This window comes from Solea senegalensis, linkage group LG6 (genome assembly GCF_019176455.1).
Source record: "Solea senegalensis isolate Sse05_10M linkage group LG6, IFAPA_SoseM_1, whole genome shotgun sequence".
Lineage (NCBI taxonomy): Eukaryota > Metazoa > Chordata > Actinopteri > Pleuronectiformes > Soleidae > Solea > Solea senegalensis.
The window spans coordinates 20,557,771-20,577,255 of record NC_058026.1 but is presented as its reverse complement, the minus strand read 5'-3'; the positions used below and the strand labels follow the sequence as shown (position 1 = coordinate 20,577,255).

The 19,485-nt window shown below is 38.7% G+C and overlaps 1 protein-coding gene across 1 annotated transcript in view; it reads right to left on the bottom strand.

Annotated features, from left to right (window-relative positions):
- Nucleotides 1-19,485, bottom strand: part of mad1l1 (mitotic arrest deficient 1 like 1) — a 50,892-nt gene that overhangs the window by 15,955 nt on the left and 15,452 nt on the right. Inside the window, exons 14-17 of the mRNA XM_044029341.1 lie at nucleotides 18,361-18,452; nucleotides 18,030-18,120; nucleotides 9,955-10,186; nucleotides 5,608-5,801 (exon numbers count right to left, since the gene is read on the bottom strand). Of these exons, the coding sequence (XP_043885276.1) occupies nucleotides 5,608-5,801; nucleotides 9,955-10,186; nucleotides 18,030-18,120; nucleotides 18,361-18,452 (609 nt within the window). The remainder of the gene's footprint in view (nucleotides 1-5,607; nucleotides 5,802-9,954; nucleotides 10,187-18,029; nucleotides 18,121-18,360; nucleotides 18,453-19,485) is intronic.

Here is a 19,485-nt window from a genome sequence, read left to right as displayed (position 1 = left end):
TATTGACTACCTAAATACTGATAGCATTCGATATTAAGTACTATCTGCACAACAGCTTTACAACTTGTCCATTAGCTTTTTCTCTGTGCACTCATGTTTGGGTGCGCTCGTATTTTAAATCCCCTTGCTGCTAAAATGTTCTCTGCAGCTTTTCACCCAAGGATAATGTTGTCTTCTCATGCGCACATGTAGATAATATAGTTCAGTCCTCACACTGCTCCTCAGTTCTGAATAAGGTGGCCTCCTATTAAAATGCAATATACCCCCTCGGTTAACTCATCCCACGAGTTAAATGAATGTATTTGTTGTTTCCCGTGTAAATGTCAGAGGGCAAAATGAGTGCGTAAATCCACTGAACTTCATGCTCAGTGGCTTTATTACGAAGACCTTTTAATTTAGCTAAACAGCATGATTAGCTATACAAGGGGTTCTTTTTGTTGCTGATATTTTTCATGGAGCAAATACAACCACAAATTGCTGTTTGACAATCTTAATAACCTTGTTACTTCAGCACTTTTTGTGAGTAGTTGACAAATGAGAACTGCATTATTTTCACTTTATTTTATTTGAATAAGATCAGAAATAATGGTGATTACAGTAACCCCTCTTCTACTGCACTCTACGCAGCCAAATTGGGGATGGTGGGCAGCATGGAATCCTCACCCAGTCGTTTTGATATTTTACCTAAATATGTGTTATAATATTCAAGTCTATTGGACCATGCCTTCCAAATAGCCACAGACCCATATCCAAGCTGTGTTTTATTTAACAAACAAAAAGTGTTTTCCAGTCTCTTTACTGCACACAGTTACGAATCCCAATCTGTTTTCCATTGAAAACACTCCAACCAACCTGCTCTTCTCAGTCTCCAATGAAACAAATACAGCATCACAAGATTATAATTGTCTCTGGAATGCCTTTAAAAGACCCTTTACCTTTTTGTGTTGCTGGGTACCTACAGGTGGACAGTATTGCTCTTTTAAGTGGTGTATGGGTCCTGTACTTATTGCTTTAATGATGGCATTAGTCATGTCTCCCAATAAACTACAAAGCATCTGTTTGGCTGCATTAAAAAAGCATGTCTAATAACTATCATATCTGAACCATCTATATCATCTATATCTATACCATCTATATGGTGTCAAACTTGTGTGTGCCCGCCCCCAAATCGATGACATGCGGCCCACCACAACTGCCCAAGTATACAGTATCTGCCATTTTCATGGCCTATTATCATATTGACATGGTAGAGCAATTCAGTGTGGAATACTATGCCATGACACATAAGCAGTTGAAGCTGCCAAACAAAGACCCATTTGTTTAATGCCCCTTGTTTAAAGTGTCTTCTCAAGTCCCATGTTTAAATGCATCTTTTGACTTAGTTTGTATTGATTTAATGTTTTTATTTGAACATTCTTCTCTTTAATTGAAGCTGCATCTAGTGCTTCTACAAGCATGTGTGGTAGGTGTATCAACATAAGGAGAGCAATAAAATAGAAGTAAAATTTTAGGACAGCCATGATTAGAAAAAGAAAGGTTCTCCAATTGTCCTCGTCTTTAAAATCAACTGTATTGATATTTTTATACCCCATGGAGAGCTGTCAATAGTGCGGTTGTAAAAAATAAACGTGCGCTAACTCCCATTCCCATTAAACTGAGCTCTCATGCCACTTCAATTTAAAAATGGCTTAACAAGAAAATGCAACTCCTTAAAGAGCGCTTATTATTTTAAATAGGTGCCAATCTGCCTGCTTAAAATAACACTTCGACTTGAATGACCAACTCTGACTGGTCTGGAAAAGAGAGGTAGAGAAAAAAGGCCAATCACCAAAAAAGAAACACGAGGAAGCTTTCAGGACACTGACTCACCTGGACTTCAAGTTCTTAGTAACTTTAAATTTATCTGTAAGAGACATATGACTGAACCATTCAAGCAGCGATGGCTTACAATCTGTCTTACCACACACAAGCTCGCGGGCAAACACACATTTGTGTTGTGTTAATCATTCCCAAGTGGTAGATAAAAGAGAGACAGGTCATATTGACTCAGCACTGTTCATAAACTGTACTTTAATAACTGCCCTCCTCTCACCTTTAATCTCATACTCACACATAGAAATAAATATTCTTTTTCTTTTTAAACACCAGATTTCATTGCTTCTTTAAACCACTGGCATTTTTTTATTCATGTTCTACTCGGTTCGTGCGTCATCCGCCCTCCACGCTATTTTTCTATACATTCTTTAGTTTCCCTCTATCTCACTTTGATGACAAGCTTAAGTCTCAAGAAAGGATGGGAAGAATGAGAACAAGCAAAAGGAAGGAAAGAAAAAGAGAAAAGTGAGTCAACATCAAGAACCTATCAGCGACTGCTGAGGAGAGTGCATCTCTGTGCCTCTGTGCTTGTTTATTTGTTAATGAGCTAATCAATATTAGAGGTGTGTAAGCCCAGCAGAGGATCTGCTTCACAACATTACATAAAGACACACACAACCTGTCAAACTTGTTTGTCTATAAAAATCTTGTTTTTAACTGATCCGATTCGATTAAAAGCTGCTTTACGAAGGTTTCTCTCATATGGATTTTAATCACAAAACCATCATTTCTCAATGCAAGTAGGATGTTTTTTTAAGAATCTTTAAATTGGGTTATGTTAATAATGTAAAATGCAAAATGCCCCTCCCTATACTTGAAACTTCAAGAAGAAAAATGTTCATATAACTTGCTCATACAGCTAAGGTGTTTATCTTGCTGATTATCATCAGTGATTAGGTATTTATGAGCCTCTGCTAATCAGCCCTCTCACCTAGGGGCGGGCTAAAAATAAACATGACACACATGCCTAGCATAGACTAATGCACATTTACATTTTCGTGGTCAAAATAATTCTAACTTCACAGACATTTCTTCGTAACCTTACATTTATCCATCAGTAAGTACCACAAACACATTTTCTCTACATACACCAGCTACAACTTAGCAGATGTGGCACTGTGCTGGTTCTTGAATGCAACACTATAGAAGGAATGAAACGCAGTCAACGTTGATACTGACTGCGTTTCATCTCCCACAATTTCAAGATTGTCTGATAAAAAAAAAAACACAGCTGAGCTTCTGACTCGTTTGCGGAACACCGATCAAAAATAATGGCGTGATCGTGCCAACATAATGAGACTGCTTTTGACTTTGAAGTGTAAAAATGTATCTGGAGATATGTTGCGATAAATATAGGTGACGCACATCTAAAACATGAAAAAACATAATGCAAAAATAAATATCTGACTGCCATTTTTCTGTGATAGGATTTCAGATTGTTTTTGTAATAAAGGTTTGGGTCAATATTGCTGTGATATAAACATGATGGGGCATTAGACAAAATATTAACCTTTATAATGTTATGCACAGATGAGAATTCAATTGAATTTAATAAATATGTGCTGTGTAATAAATATATTATTATAATTATTCTTTAAACTGGCATAGAATATAGAACAAAAAAAAATAGGATGAATAAACTGCAGCCTTAACGATTTTCTGACTGCGTTGTTTCACATCGCAATAACAATTAAGTGTTCAGCCCAAATGCAAAGTAACACTTTGACCTTGCCTTTGCAAATCTTTTTGTGAGCTGGTGAAACATTTTCAGGGAAAAAAATGTTGTATTAAGATGCTGGATTGGGATTTCATGTAGGGAGTACCCGGACTAAGACTAGCTTGATTTTAGTCGGACTAATGTGTTTACACGACATTGGGACAACTGAATTAGGACTTGTTTAAATATGTATGTAAATGCACCAACTGTTGACACTCACATATCTCACAGATACATAGCAAAACATTTCATTTGAAACATTAAAATTACTCACATTTAATCAATTCAAAATTAAACGTGAATGGAGGATAAAGTCAACATGTGAATGTGAGTGCAACATAATGAACCCATTTGGAGTGAGAGAGAGGGAATATGACAGCTGCAAGTTAAACAGCTTAGACCACGGAATAGGGATTTATGTGCCTCTGCAAAAGACGGATATTAGCAGGATTATATGGCAACCCTGTGGCTGAGGTGAATCACATTGGAATCCTATTTGTAAAGACGCCTTTGCACCATGTCCAAATTTCCCACTTTTGTCTCCACTTACTCCTGCCTCATCCTACAATTAGGCCACCTTCTATTCTCATACCACAGATTACGCTCACACACATCCCTAAAGGGCACATAACTTGTGCTTGTGTGTTCTCTACGTGTGTGTATGGTTTGGGTGTCATATTCTGTTAGTAGTACATGCCTCTCTGCTCCCATAGGCCACCAGACGTGTGTGTCCAACACAGACGGTGGAAAACATCCTGAATACTAATACTGGAAGTGTTGGTATCTTCATTGTGTGTGTTCTTGAGTGTGTCTTTGTACATCTGTATGCATGTGCACTCACCAGAGTAGGGAGGTGAGGTGGGGTGAGGGGGTGTGTGTGTGTGCATGTGTGTGGTATAGGACGCAGCCTGAGGTTAATAAATATTGACAGTGAATTATCTCTTCTGGCAGGTCGCAGGTGGGTTCGAAGGGAACAGATTGGACACGCCAGCCAGAGAGAAATACTTTGTATAAATACTATTCTGCATCAATCCAGTCCTTGAGCAAGGCAATGACCAGATGCAATCGTCTACCACTTGGCCATATCAATTAACCTGGCCTACATTTGGATTCTCTGTGGTGTGGGAAGACACCTTTCATAAAACAACACAGCAACATCACAGTGTTTAGAAGAAGCAGATAAATGGATAAAAGGTGTAGCAGGGATGGGATGGAGGGTCAAGAAATGAGAAAAGATACAAAGCAGTCTGTAAATGCAAAAGGGAGCACAACAGGATGTTTTCACTGCAGAGCTGCTTAAGAAAAGGATTTGCCTAACAGCTTAGGGACAGAAATACAGTTTTTATTCAGCCCACTAAATGATTGTCTGGGGAGTGGTGATCGATTAATGCAGCCCAGCCCTGTGACATTGCCCAGTCATCACTCTCCCTCCCCCCGTCTCTTTTTCCCCACAAACATAGTTAAAACAAGCACACACAAACCCCCTTTCCTCCACACATTCACTACACACAGCAGAGAAAAGTCTTTGTTGGCGTTCTCACTGCATGGCTGATTTGGGCACTAAGCTATGACATGGCGTACTGGTGCATAAACATGGATGTGGGAGGGGCACAGTAAAAACAGGGGCAACAGAAAAATATAAACGGGTCAAGGTCAAATTAGCACTTTGTGAAGCACTTGTAAGACTGATATCTGCAGCCTGTAAGATCTCTGATGTTGACAGTAACTTCGCACATCTGTTTTATGATCACTTGCTTCCAGAGAAAGACACTATCAGTAGCTAATAGCTATCTACAATTTGATATCTGAATGTCAGCATGCATGCAGGTAAAGGTTTATGTCAGGCTTAAATACATATATCATATGAAACAGTAAATCTGGGATTATGTTGATGGTAAAAAATATTGTTTCAACGTGTCACCTTGTCTCCCTAGGGTTGTATTTCTATAAAACTCATCTCTTTCATGTGTTTGTTTCAACAATGACCGTGTCCGCATTACCTGAATTCTACATACCTTTTTGAAGAGCAAGGTGTCGTCCATGTGCTCTGCATAAACTGAGGTGAGTCTGTATTGGCTCTCGGTGGTGATATCTATCTGATATCCCGTCAGCACGTAGCAAACTGTGCGAAACTCCTGGATTTTCTTCTGAAACACCTCTTTCAGCCTCTGGTTCCTAAGTTCAGATCTCTCCATCTGCTTACGTAATTCTGCCACAAAAACACAAGTTAGAAGAATCGCTTAGTCAGGTGTTCTCATGCTGGTCAGCAAAATATACAAGTTTGGTTGGTTGTTTTATTTTTAATTTGTAAGGTGTAAATCTTTTATGAATATGTGTGCAATATATACAAGACTCATTTGTGGAGCAGTGCAAGTACATCCAACTCACTAAGCAAAAGCAGCATAGATGGAGGGCTCTGTATCAAATAGCCAGTGCCTCCAGCTCACCAGCTGCTCAACACGACAATGCAAGTGAGTACAGTGGTGACTAAAGCTGCCTGTAGTGTATTCTAGCTGGGAGCAGAGAGATTTGTTGAAAATCAATTTACAATAATGACTTTAATTTGAAGGCTTGGTATGAGAAGGCAGGGAAAATGTGTTTGTCTGAGCTAAAATGAGTCATTACAATTTACATGTAATTATTTACAATGTTATCACTGCAGCAAATGTTAAAGGAAACTGTGCATGAACATAATATAAGATCACAAATGTAGGAGATTAGAACAAAAATGCAAACAATTCTCTGATGTTACTCTGATTGTTTAAAAAACTTACAATCACTTTTTAATGTTTGACAATCTTCCTTCTTTTTTTCCTGTTGTTCTCAGACATTGTTTTGAATGGTGCTTTATGAAGGTAATGTATTATGTTAATATATTTTTTATGAATTTGACATGAATTTCATAAATGAATTTCTATTTGACTTGAGAGCTGAGGCAATTTTTTTCTCTCACAGTGAAGCAGACGCCACTGATATCGAGTCATCATGATTTCTGCCAAAAAAAAGGGCAGATTTAGTGAACCACCATTTAAACAACATTGAAAAAATGAACCAAGCATAGCATGCATAGCAATGAGTATCAGGGTATAAATTGCAATAAGTTAGCTTTTATAAGAAGAAACAAGACCGAGGACAGTTGTTTTCAAATCAGGACATTTTGTATGTCAGAGTTAAATTTCAGGGGCAAACTAAGGCTGATTTAATGCTTACTTAAACAATAGAAATAAAATGTGTTTTTAATTGGCTATGTAGAACACAACAACTGAAGAAACACCATATACAAATAAATGAGACAAGATCGACACAGCACAACCAAGCTGGACTTAAAACAATTCCCAACAGTTTGCAGGTCTACAAGAGCTGCTAATAAAGTCAGTCAGTCATTATCTACCGCTTTATCCTCCACCAGAGGGTCGCGGGGGGTGCTGTGCCAATCTCAGCTCCATCGGGCGATAGGCGGGGTACACCCTGGACAGTTCACCAGTCCATCGCAGGGCCACACACAGCTAGAGACAAACAACCATTCACTCTCACACTGACTCCTATGGTCAATTTAGAGTGTCCAATTTACCTAATCCCCACATTGCATGTTTTTGGACTGTGGGAGGAAGCCGGAGAACCCGGAGAGAACCCGCGCACAGAGTGCTAACCACTTCACCACCGTGTGGCCCGCTGCTAATAAAGTGTGATAGAAAATGACAAAATGCAAACAGTGCCATCAAGAATTGTGCAAATTAATGATATATTAGAATAGCAATAGATTGGACATGTGGAAAAGGAACATTTGCATCTTTTGGTTTTAACTCTGGCAAGCCTATGCGTCTGTCCAGAGGGGAAAAAAAATGAATTAATCGCATAACAGGATCAACCGGGCCTTCTGCAAAAAGTGTATGCAATATATATGTGAGTGAGAGCTACTCTATGCCAATTATTTCACTGCCTTCCCTAACTTAATAGAATGTGTTGTTTTTGCATACACACCAATTAGTGATAGTGAATCTGAGCTCTACATTTAACTGCATCCTTTTTACACACCAGGGGTGAAAACACACACACATGCACACACAAGTCAGGCACATATACTTTGGCCTATTACAGTTTTGTCTGTCATCATTAAGCAAGTCGATGGCTAGAAAGTCTGTCAGTGTGTCCTCCTGTGCGCCCGTCTGTCTCCGAGATAACTGGGCTCGTCTTTAGTGTCAGTCAGAGATGATAATACTGTTTCAAGACATTGGGAATGTGACACAAACGTCAATATGTGGCAGCCATCACGCTGACCTGAGAGTGACTGGTAAAAACATTGTTTCAGTTACTGTACTGCAAGTGTTACTGCCACAGCAATCACAAATGTGAACACTGCCATACATCAGGTGTCAATGTGCGCGTTAAGTCGCTAGAACAAAGTAGTTCAGTCAAAGTATTAAACTTAGAGGATTTTTAAATAACCACCAAGTTTTGAGAAAGTCACTGACTTCTGACGTTTTCCCTTAATTGGTCTCTACGGCTCTGTGTGCACACTCTCTTGAAAACTGTCAAAAACATTTCATCGCTGAGGGAGTTTCTTTCATGTACATACAGTACATATATATCATGGGTGTGCAAAATATACTTTCAACTGAGCTCCCACAGCATCTTTTTAAATTAACAGAACATAGTGGTTAATGATACAAACTACATTCAAACTACAACTACATTCATGGGTCAAGATGTTGACCCATGAATGCACTCCAGAGCCATTTCAGTAGTAGTCCTGTCAGTAAAACATTATTACAGAAAAACAAAAACTGCCTCCCTGTCACAACTGGTAATGAGATCTTGAATTAATAAGTTAAGTAAAATTCTCCGAGCACGGAGATGATAAAGAGATGCAGAATAACATGAAAGTAAGGAGGGGGACCGGTCTGGGAAGATGAATCTGTAAGTGGTTTGGTTTACTTTCTGGCTAAATCATAGACTACTGACAATGTTTTACTGAAAGAAAATGAACGCCTACAGCAAAAAGCATGTACATTGAGTATTCACCCACAATATGTTCAATCATGTTTGACTGCCAATAGCAAAGTAACCTTCAGGATGCTTCCAAGGAGAAGCAAAAAAAAAAAAAACTCACAAAATGCAGTCATGTGCAGGGTTTGAAATATGACTTAAGGCTGGTTTAATTCAGGTTTTATTTTAAGCTGTATGAGTGTAATGGAAGGTTTTCTAATCTGGTGCAAAATGAACAATAATTCCTGCAGCTTCACTGCAAACTACATTCTTAATGTGTTTGCAGACAATGGTTTAAAGTCTCATTAAAGGGATAATTATAAAATAACCTTACCACTAAACTCTGGTAACACTGCTGACATACACACACAAATCCAACTCAAGAAGACCCAAAACTATTTCTAATGTTTGTCTCAAATAAAACAAATGAATTGCACAAAGATTAAGGTGAGGTTTCACCACTACACTGAGTATTTTAGTTCATACACATAGGGCAAAACTTTTCTTTATAGTATATCGCAATATATGGCCTTGCAAATACACAGTATAGTGCAATATTGTGATAACATCGTAGTGTCTCTGGCAATTCCCACTCTTACAAAAGACAATTCAATCACATGGAAAAAACACAATACACAAATACAGAGGAAAAATGGATCAAGCCCACACAGGAAAACGATAAATTAAGAGTGTTGTGAGGGACAGAGAGACACAGAGAAATTACCAGACCTCCTCTTACCAGACCACCAATTAATTATTTAACCATGTCATAACTACACAACCTCCCACTAGCTCATCACATTCAAGAGGATAAAGACCTCAGTGACCTAAATAGCAACGCAGCTATAATGTATTTTCTCAGGTATAGTAACACGGCCACCAGAGGGGGCATGCCTCTCACACCTTTGAATTGATATACATTGATGACCACTCAAAGCTGCTTTACACTACAGTTTTGCCATTCACCCACTCACACCCACTTTCATAGCCATTCACACGCTGCCGGCACAGCCGTCAGGAGTAACTTGAGGTTTAAGTGTCTTGTCCAATGATATATCAGCATGTAGATCTATAGCTTATTTTTATATATTATATACATCAAACACAGAAAACAGAGCTACATAGTAAAACATAGAAATTATGTCCAATTATGACAGGTTTCCGATCTGCATCTACATGAACAACTTTGGTAGCTAACAAAAAAAAGCTAATTATGATTTTATTTAAATTTGCCATGCACATGCTGTCCATTTCTTGAAATGTAATATTCTAATATGTTTAAGATGCCCTGTTGAAGACTTACTACTATTTGTTCTACAGCTAAACTCAGCTTCAGGACAATGTGTGTCAATGTGTGTCTTTGTCACTGATCTTACCCAGCACCTCCTTTGATGGCGGCAAACTGAGGCCAAGGCTGGAGCTGTGCAGACTGGATTCGTCTTGAGAATGACCCATAGCGCCTCCATCCCGCAAGGAGCGCACAAGATCCCTGAGAAGTGTCACTTCCTCCTGAAGAGCCTCCACTTCCTGCTGGCGCTGTTGCTTGGCAACAGTTGTGGGGTTCATTTTGAGGTGAAGAACTCTGGTTTTGACTGGATCATAGTCTCCCTGAGACAAAAAGAGACATAAAGATTAAGATAAGACATCACTCAACTAAATCACTTTTCTGCTAGAGTGGACTTTTCCCAACGTATAATAAACTCAGGACAACTGAAGAGTTAGCGATCACCTGGACATTTTACAAAGAAACAAAACAAAACAAGGTTTCAACTCAGTATTCGTGGATCAATGAAACACAGCCTCCACATGCCATCTCCTTCATCCGAGGCCAAATTGCCTCATTAACATTTTGAAGCTGTCTTTTGACATTTGATATTTATTTCTTTTTGACACAGTGCAATGGAAGATCATTTGTAAAATGGAGCAATTCACCTTTCCCTGCACATGTATGTTCAAAATGAATGCAGAAAAAGTTATGAATTGTTCATAATCTATTTTACGAAAACTGTATAAAAACAGCTTAATACTACAAAATAAATACTTTATTAGCTGTCCTATTTGATTTTAAGGAGTGTTTGTTTGTGTGTATGTGTGTGTGTGTGTGTGTGCATGTCTGCAGTAGTCTATGAGGATGTTTTGACCTTGTGAGGACATTTTAGCTGGTCCTCACATCTTTAAAAAGGCGTTTGAGGGTTAAGAATCAGTTTTAAAGTGAGGGTTACAATTGGGTTTAGTATGAGTTAACGGTTTGGGTTAGGTTTAGGAGTTTTGTTGTGATGGTCCGGGTAAGGGACTTGGGAGAGCATTATGTCGATAATGTTGGACAAGAATGTGTGTGTGTGTGTGTGTGTGTGTGTGTGTGTGTTAACATGCATATACAGCTATCTCTACAACAGTATAGCAAGATGGAATGTCATTATATGTCCCTGAAGCCGGATATACTATATTAGAACAACAACAACACATCTATTACCAGGGAGGAGTCAGTTTCAAAAAAGAAGCATGAGGCAGAGAGAGCGAGAGCAAGAGATCAAGGAGCAAAGAAGAGACAAAATAAGATGAAGTAAAGATCGAAGTTCAGGAAACAATATCCATTTTTAACATGTGAGAACAAATTGCTCTCAAACATACACTTGGGGACCAAAAGGGACATACAAGTCACTGATGGTGAGTGAGTGTGAGAGCAGAGGGGTACTATCAGAAAACAAAGGATCACTCACACACACTTAAACTACTAGCTGATATAACAACGTGTGTGTGCTTTCTATGCTTACACCATAGAGTAGACATTTTTATTTTGTTGAATGAAGATACAATGGCCCGTCAATCAAACAAGGCAATTCTGATTCTGTAGTGGTTGAATAAAAAAATATGCTGGAACAGTAAATCTCCTTTAATGTGTCATATTATCAGTTTGAGACCATTTCTGCTGAGTGACCTGGTCCTTAGACCTTCTGACTGAGTCCTAAAGGATAGAAGAAAAGATATTATATCAAGATATTAAATACATGTATGCCAAAGACAAAAAGACAAACACCATAAGAACCACATTTCTTACTGTCCTGTCAATTGTGTGTGTGTGTGTGTGTGTGTGTGTGTGTGTGTGTGTGTGTGTGTGTGTGTGTGTGTGTGTGTGTGTGTGTGTGTGTGTGTGTGTGTGTGTACTGAACGTGGTGTGATACAGCAGCAGTTGATGGGGCAACTGATAATCACGAAATGCCCACTGATGAGTGCTGCACAAAGAGTTCAACAGATACTGAGAAAACATGTCTTATCTTTCAAAATGCCTGCTGTTGCCATGAGTTTATTACTCAGTGGGGCATTTGGTTTTAGAGCAACAGCAGTCACTGCACTGCAGCATGCACCGAGAAGTTTTTGTTGGGTAGCAGTCTTATCCAGGTAAGGCTTAGTTCAGGACACAAATACCTGGTAATCTGAGCTAAAAAACAGAAAGAAGGTACAAGGTCCCCTACATACTAGACAGGGCTTACATAGCATTTACATGTCATTGCAGGGATAGCCAGAATCAAGAATATATCTTATATATCTTTGCTGAGCACTCATATGTCCATTTGGTTCTTTACGTCTCTATGCCTTAAATAAAAACACCAAACAAGGGGCAGACCTAACACCACTACCTCAACTCCCCCAAGTGATAATTTAGATGGACTGCAAACATAACTTTCCCTCTTTACAAGCCAACCAAGACACGTGACAAGACATTAATGGATACACAAGAGGAGGTTGAAGTTGAGATTGTGCCCAGAAAGCATGAACGCAGGAAGCACTTCTCATGGAACTTTGAGCTCCAAGGTCTAAATATCACATATTTTCAATATGGAGAATAGAGCAGTGCAGATGATTCCCTAGGAACAACTAGGGTGTGAAATATGTCAAACTCAAATTGAACCAACTCAGCTCCAAACACTGGAGTGGCCCGTCCTTGTGTCTTTGTGTTGGTAACTGGTCTTTCCATTTGGTTGCTGTAGTTTACCAGCCACAAGATTGATAGATTTTCTACATTGTATTGCTTGAAGAAGCTGCAAGAAAATACTTTGATGCATAATCATTTCACCCTGAATGCCTTTACTGACATTCCTCTCTCAAACTGCATCTTGTATTGAGCCAGCTAAGGGAGGATGAGGCACTCTTCCTTGACATCTTGATTAATTTCATTGATTTATATGAATATAAACTGAGCGGCACTGCATACTCTTTTCTACTAAAAACATCCGTAAGCCGGTACCAATTTTATTCAGCAACTCCCTCCAACAAAAACCCATATGCCATAGTCAAAAATCAGTCAAAATAAAAGCACTGCAAGACAAGTTAATAGGGGCGATAAAGGCCTGGTTCTCATTTAGACAGATTCAATACTGGGAAAGGCATGTTTGGCACTGACGCTTTCCAAGTCACTTCCAAAACAGTCGTAGAAGAGACACTCACTGCTGCTGAAGCTATCTGACTGTTACAAATATCAAAATCAATCCGAGCTTGACCGGTGCCCTTTTTGGGAAAACCCATTAACAGTACATAGTCCTCTGAAATCAACTTAAGCTTTGCATAAGTTGGGCCTGTGACATATATTTCCAAACAAAGTGACTAATTAGAGCTACACTTAGAAAGGAGGAAAGGCTTGAAATTGAATTACCATTTAAAAAGGTATATGGCTATGTATGTTGAGAAAACCATGAGATATAATTGTTAAACCCTTATGTTGCAAAAAAAAATGTGTTTTTGTATTGTTTTTCATCAAATCATGATGATGTCCCAAGTTACTATAAAAGATGTATTTTAGTGCCACTCCAGAAAACCACATTTTTGGACCAGGCATTAAATTTCAGGAATGTCTGTCTTTCTGTGTGTTACTCACATATCTCTCGACTTGGGAGAGCTCGACAGGTTTCTTGCTACGGGCACAAGTAAGTGCAGTGCCAAGTTTGACGTTGTTTGGATAAGTAATGCAAAAGATATCGGTAAAAGAAGCACACATTGGCTTTCGCCACTCTATAGCAGCCACTCCCCCCCTCACTCACACAGCACTGCGAGTGAGACAAGGCACCGAGAAGCTGAGGCAGATGATGAACGCAGTGCTGGTCTGGTAAGTAACGCTCCACGTCAGACAAGGCGCAGCCAAGCTGAGGCAGACAAGGAACGAAGTGCACTCAACCACAGAATGTTCACCCAACTCCCCTCATGGAGGCGTTACAGGTCTCTCCGTGATCGAACAAGCAGGTTCAGAGGAAGCTTCCTTCCTGCAGCTGTCACCCTACTGAACTCTAGATCTGCATCCCGGTGACAACCAACCAACTGTTATGCAACCATGTAGTTCAATGTTCCATATTTATTGTATGCCATTATGTCAGTATCAGTATTTGCTTTCCACCATACACAAATAAAAATGTCACTGAACTTTTGCTGTGTAATAGTAACAATGAGTACTCAAACACACCAAACGAACAATTACTAAAAAACACACAAAAAGAGATGAGATTTTGCACGGGCACTGCACTAGTAATGATAACAATAATAATTCATTATCATAATCCATAATAAACTTTATTTGCATAGCACTTTTAAAAAATTTTAAAAAGTGTTTAACAGACCAATCAAGCCTAATCAATCAATTACAAGACATCTTGCTTGGTAAGGCAAGGAAACAATAACAGTTCACACAATGAGTAAGCACACGGCAACGCTGGAGGAAAAAAACGGGAAGACATCTCTGACAGAACCAGACTCAAAGATGTGCAGCAATCTTCCTCGGCTGGTTGGGGTGAGAAGTAAATAGGGGACAATAGGGGAGACGGAGAAAACATATCAACAATCAAACAGGTATGTTAAAATAAAGCCAACAAGAGAGAGGGGAAAATGATTCATCAGCATAATAACAAAAACAAAACAACACAAACAACAAGAACAAACAATACAACAAGTATGTTAAACTAAAGCCAACAAGTATTATTTTGTACTATTTAGCACAACTCCTCTCTTCCATAAGCAAGACTCCACTGTGCAGCAAGTCCAGTGCATAAGCTAGTGAAAATGTCTGTGTGTATGACTGTGAAATATTGTTTGGGCACAGCAGTGAAGGGGCACTGAAACCAGTCACTGAGACTCAGAAAAAAACAGATACACTGAGCTCTGATGCTAATAGCCATGAGCAAAATGGTGTAGAAAGTGTTAACCTAGAGGTTTCTCATTTTCAGCTGGTGCTGAGCTTTGCTTTTGCTAGTTATTTTGACAAATGTCTTCGGCTGTACATCATATCTGCTGTAGCTAGTAGACATAAATTACGTGCATAACTTGAAGACGGACCTAAACTAATCCCGACTGTGGCTGTGATTTTTGTGCTCTGTTTAGGACTGTCAGTGCTTGTTATAGTTTGTGCGTGAAGAACTTCAACTATGCAACACCAATATACATGCACAGGAATAACATACAAACTCCATTATGTAGTGTGAAAGGTTTTTTGTGTTAACATGAAGAAATATCAAAAGCTATAACATGCGCCTGTTCCTCTTCTAAGCAAAGATATAAGTTAGATAATAGAGGGCAACTTTATTCCGTCCACACACATTGTTTAAATTATTAAATACAATGAAATAAAATAAAAAATAAATCCAAAATACTTCATAAAAAGCTGACAAAAGGAATTTATAATGAACTGAGCATTGGTTGGAAAGTATAGATTATCCATGATGTGATTTAAAGTGTGTCAGTAACCTATGAGGGTTTTTTCAATATCATAGTTGAAGAAACACATGAGTAAAGTTAATTAAATTATACAAACATTGCCTGGTTATTAAAAAAAGCAATTGTCCATACATTCATCCAGAATTACCAAAACATGAGCAGTAATGAAGAGTGGTATTTCTTAAAGCCATCCACCTTCAACCACTAATACCACTACTACTACAAGCATTGCAAAGTCAAACAATCACAGTGTCATCAAACACATATAACACATCTCTTAATGTTGCTGTGGCTGCAAATTATGGACCTGCCTATGAATATGCACAACAGAGAAGCCACAGTGATGCAATCTCTTGCAATAGCAACAATTGTATCTGTCTAGACACTGACATGACAACAAAAGCACAAAGACAAAGGACAGTAGTGTCTACACCATTGAAGCCGATACATCCTCTGGTGCATAACAAGGAGGACAGTTGTAGGTTATGGACTGATAAGAGGCTACTGATTGTAACTTAATACCAGCCGACTTCAAAAAACTTGATCTTAATTGAGTTTTTTGAAGGCTTGATGATGTCAAATCTGAGGTCAAGGAACACAGGGTCCAAACAACAGAGGAGCTACTTAAAATAAGAAAATCGAACACACATGGTAAAGAGCAGACAAGCTCTTGACAGTTTAGAAAAGCCTGTCTAAATATGAGTTCCTTGAAATAAAATTGAACAGAATATTGTAGCCATTTAGAAATGGCCTCGACTGACAAATGTGGAGTAATCGGCGAGAACACTTAAAAATTCAATAAAACAACCATACAGCACATTCTGTTCAAATCGAACTTGTTTCTGGTTTCACATTTAAATCCACAAAGCACCAAGTGGTGCAAAAAGGCCCTTTTGTTTGGCCTGATGTTATCATTGTCTTTTTAAAGGAATCAAACTTCTCATGCAAGTAAACAAACCAAACTTTGCACAAACCAGTACCATACCAAATTGAATACATCTGCATAAATGGAGCCTTTATCCTGAGTGTGGCACTATGGTAACTGCCTTAATTGAAAAGTGTGGACAAATCTGACCAAATCCTTGAAATTCACTAGGGCTTTCACAAAATTCATCGCACTCTTGGCTGCCAGTGGTATTTTTGTGTATGTTCTGGTTTCATGTGTTTTATGTGAATTTGTTTGGTGAGAGTAAATTAAGTCCATAACTATGTTTTTCCCGAAAAACTACTTTATTTTAACTACTTAAACCCTTATCCTTCCACATCTTTCACTCAATTGACTCTAAATAATGCTCCAATCAATTGTCCTGTCAAAAACACAGTGACTACACATCTGCAGTTCAGTCAACAGTAAATTTTAAAACAAAAAAGGTTACTTTTTTTCAGTAGCTTCTATTAAATTGTCCCTACCTTAGACAGAAAGGACAGTGGTGCTTTAAATTACCATCAATATCATTGATGGACTCTAAAAGGAAAACTGCATTACTACCAGAGACATAGACAAATAGGACACACCTTGTATGTCGAGAGCCCTAACCCTCGAAATACTTTTATAGTTATAATGCATGTGTGAAAGCAACTATTGTTTGTTCTGTTCTTGTTTCAGAACCATTGGTGAATGATAATCACAATTAGAGTACAACAAGGGGTCGTGAAATCAATGAATAATACCAACATCATTAAAAGCTGTAAAACGAAAGGGCAAAATATGGGCCTCTTTAAATGGGGCCAGAATTTTCAACATAATGAATCGATATAGTTGATGTATTTGTCCTATTGCTTATTCATTTTGGTATTGTTATTATGTATGGCCTTGTCAAATGTAATGAATAAAAAACTTATTTATTTTGCCAAAATAAAGAAAAGGGGCCCAAGCAGCCAAAGCATGCACTGTACATATGAATTTAATTTTATTACAATTGTACTGTTATTTGCAAATATGAACAGTATATATTTGAAATAGTGTTAAGGGTGTAATGTTGATATAAGTAAAGCTAAAATTCCTAGAAGTCCATCCTGACAGACTGCTGGTTGGCATGATTGAAGCAAAAATTATGTCCACAAAAAGCCGTCTCATTATACTGGTAATCTGAGTGGTTGGCAGTCATTTAATTCAGTGTGATCTGAACACAAACACTGAGCATAAATGATGGGTTACGTCACAGTAATCTTTAGTGCGAGCTGATATAATGAAAAATCCTGCTGTCACTTTATTCAAGCTTTCAATTCTCAAAGTCACTCGTGCCTATTCATTAATTTTCCCTTACAAATGCCTCGCTACTCAGTCACTCATCCCTCCACTCAGTCTGATGTAGAAGTCCCTTGGTGTGCATTAGACCATGGAGGAATCATAAAAGGATTAGATGCTCACAGCTGCATGTGTGTTTGTGTATGCGAGTAATGTTAAGCCGACTCCCAACCAGGCTTCATTTTATCCAGTTTCATTTACAGCCAACACTGGGGAATGCCTACATTTATTTTGAGGATAACCTCCACCAAAAATGTTTTGCCAAATTCTAATCCTCTCAGCCAATAAAGGATGACTTTACATCAGCTCTAATTTCTGCAATTTCTCCATTGGTCATTTCTTGATTCACACCTGGGTCCAGCTGTTTCAGATATGGGGTGCATTTGTGTGTATCAATCTGAGGTGTCATACAGGCTAGGCCTCTGCCTTTGGGTTTGTTAAATTGGTTCCTTTGTGCTAGATGAGTATATCTATCACAAAAAAACAGTTTGAGGTTTTAGTGCCTACCTGCAGGTTGTGTCTCTCCAGTCTCATCTCCAGAATGTTGTTCTGCTCCTCCATACGTTGCCGCTCTGCCTCTAAATCTTCAATTTTTTGTCTGGAAACAGCACACGCAAAAACTTACTAGCTAGCAATGGATATCTACAAGGTAGAACAGAGTCTATGCATAATAGCAACTCAAAAGGTTTACACCTAGAAGTAAAATAATGCTCAAAGACAAGCATGCAAGGTAACCTTTAATGTACCAAGCTTTGACTTGATGGTTGCAGCCTTCAGGCTTTGGTAACTTTGATAGCTGCGTGTTGGGGTTGTGTTGTGTTTGTGCGCGCCAATGTACCTGAGTATGCTGACCTCCTCTTTGGTCAGTAAAGAGCTGCGGTCACCTGCAGAGGCCTGCTGCTTCTTTACAGACTCCAGCTCTAACTCCACCTGAAACAGACAGACCACAAATGAGCCTGGTGCACTTATGTCAGACCACCTTTGGCCATGTGCCTGGCAGAAACCTTTCGTCTCAAATACATCTTGACTACACTCTTCCAGTGCTGCCATCAGACATCCAGACAACTGCTATATCCTGGATTCACAATTAGTCCTCAGACTCATTTTTATTTCACAATGTCATGATTTTTTTCTCCCCCAGTGATTGTTTTTATTCTGTGTACATCTTAGTTAGTTTCTCTCTGATTACACTCACCTCCTGACAATTATCCCCCATTTCCATTTGCACAACTTTTTTCCTCTCTGTCTGACAGCATCTGTCTGTTTCTTAGCTCATCCTCACTCACAGTCTTCCCAAGACGAGTAAGTAATTACCGCTACACCAGGTGGATTTCACACTTCAATACTCATTGCCATGGCTATGTTGATGTCTCCTTGGTAACAAGAAGCCATGAAAAAGAAAGGGGATTATAGAAGTGAAGAGACAAAAACAGAGACGCAGTGTGTGTTACAGTGTCCATGTCACATGTGCCAACACATTATCCCAGATTTCTATCAACAACACAACAGCAGTTTACTTTTCAGGAACTTTCTCAAATTTCTCCAACCTATAATTAAAATTACATAGCAAACATATCAATTGAAATGTTAATGTCAATCAAAGATCGAGTTGGGCACACACTTGGTACCTTTTATCAGTGTTTTACTCACTTATAATAACAAAACACGGTTACAGTTGTAAAAACACAGGAGCAAACTTTTCATTTTTAATCTTTCAATGCCAGAACCCACTCACGGACCACACTATCCTGTCGCAAACAATTTTAAACAGAAATGTCCACATTTAATAGAACATTTCTTTTCTCCTGTCACTATGTATCACTGAGTATGCATGTCCCTGTGTATATGTCTGCAGGTCGATCTTCATTGTTAGTTATAGTGTATAAATGATCAGTAATAGTCAGGGCACTGGCCACAGAGGCAATAAAGTATGTTTGACACACATAGAACCGCTGCCAGGATA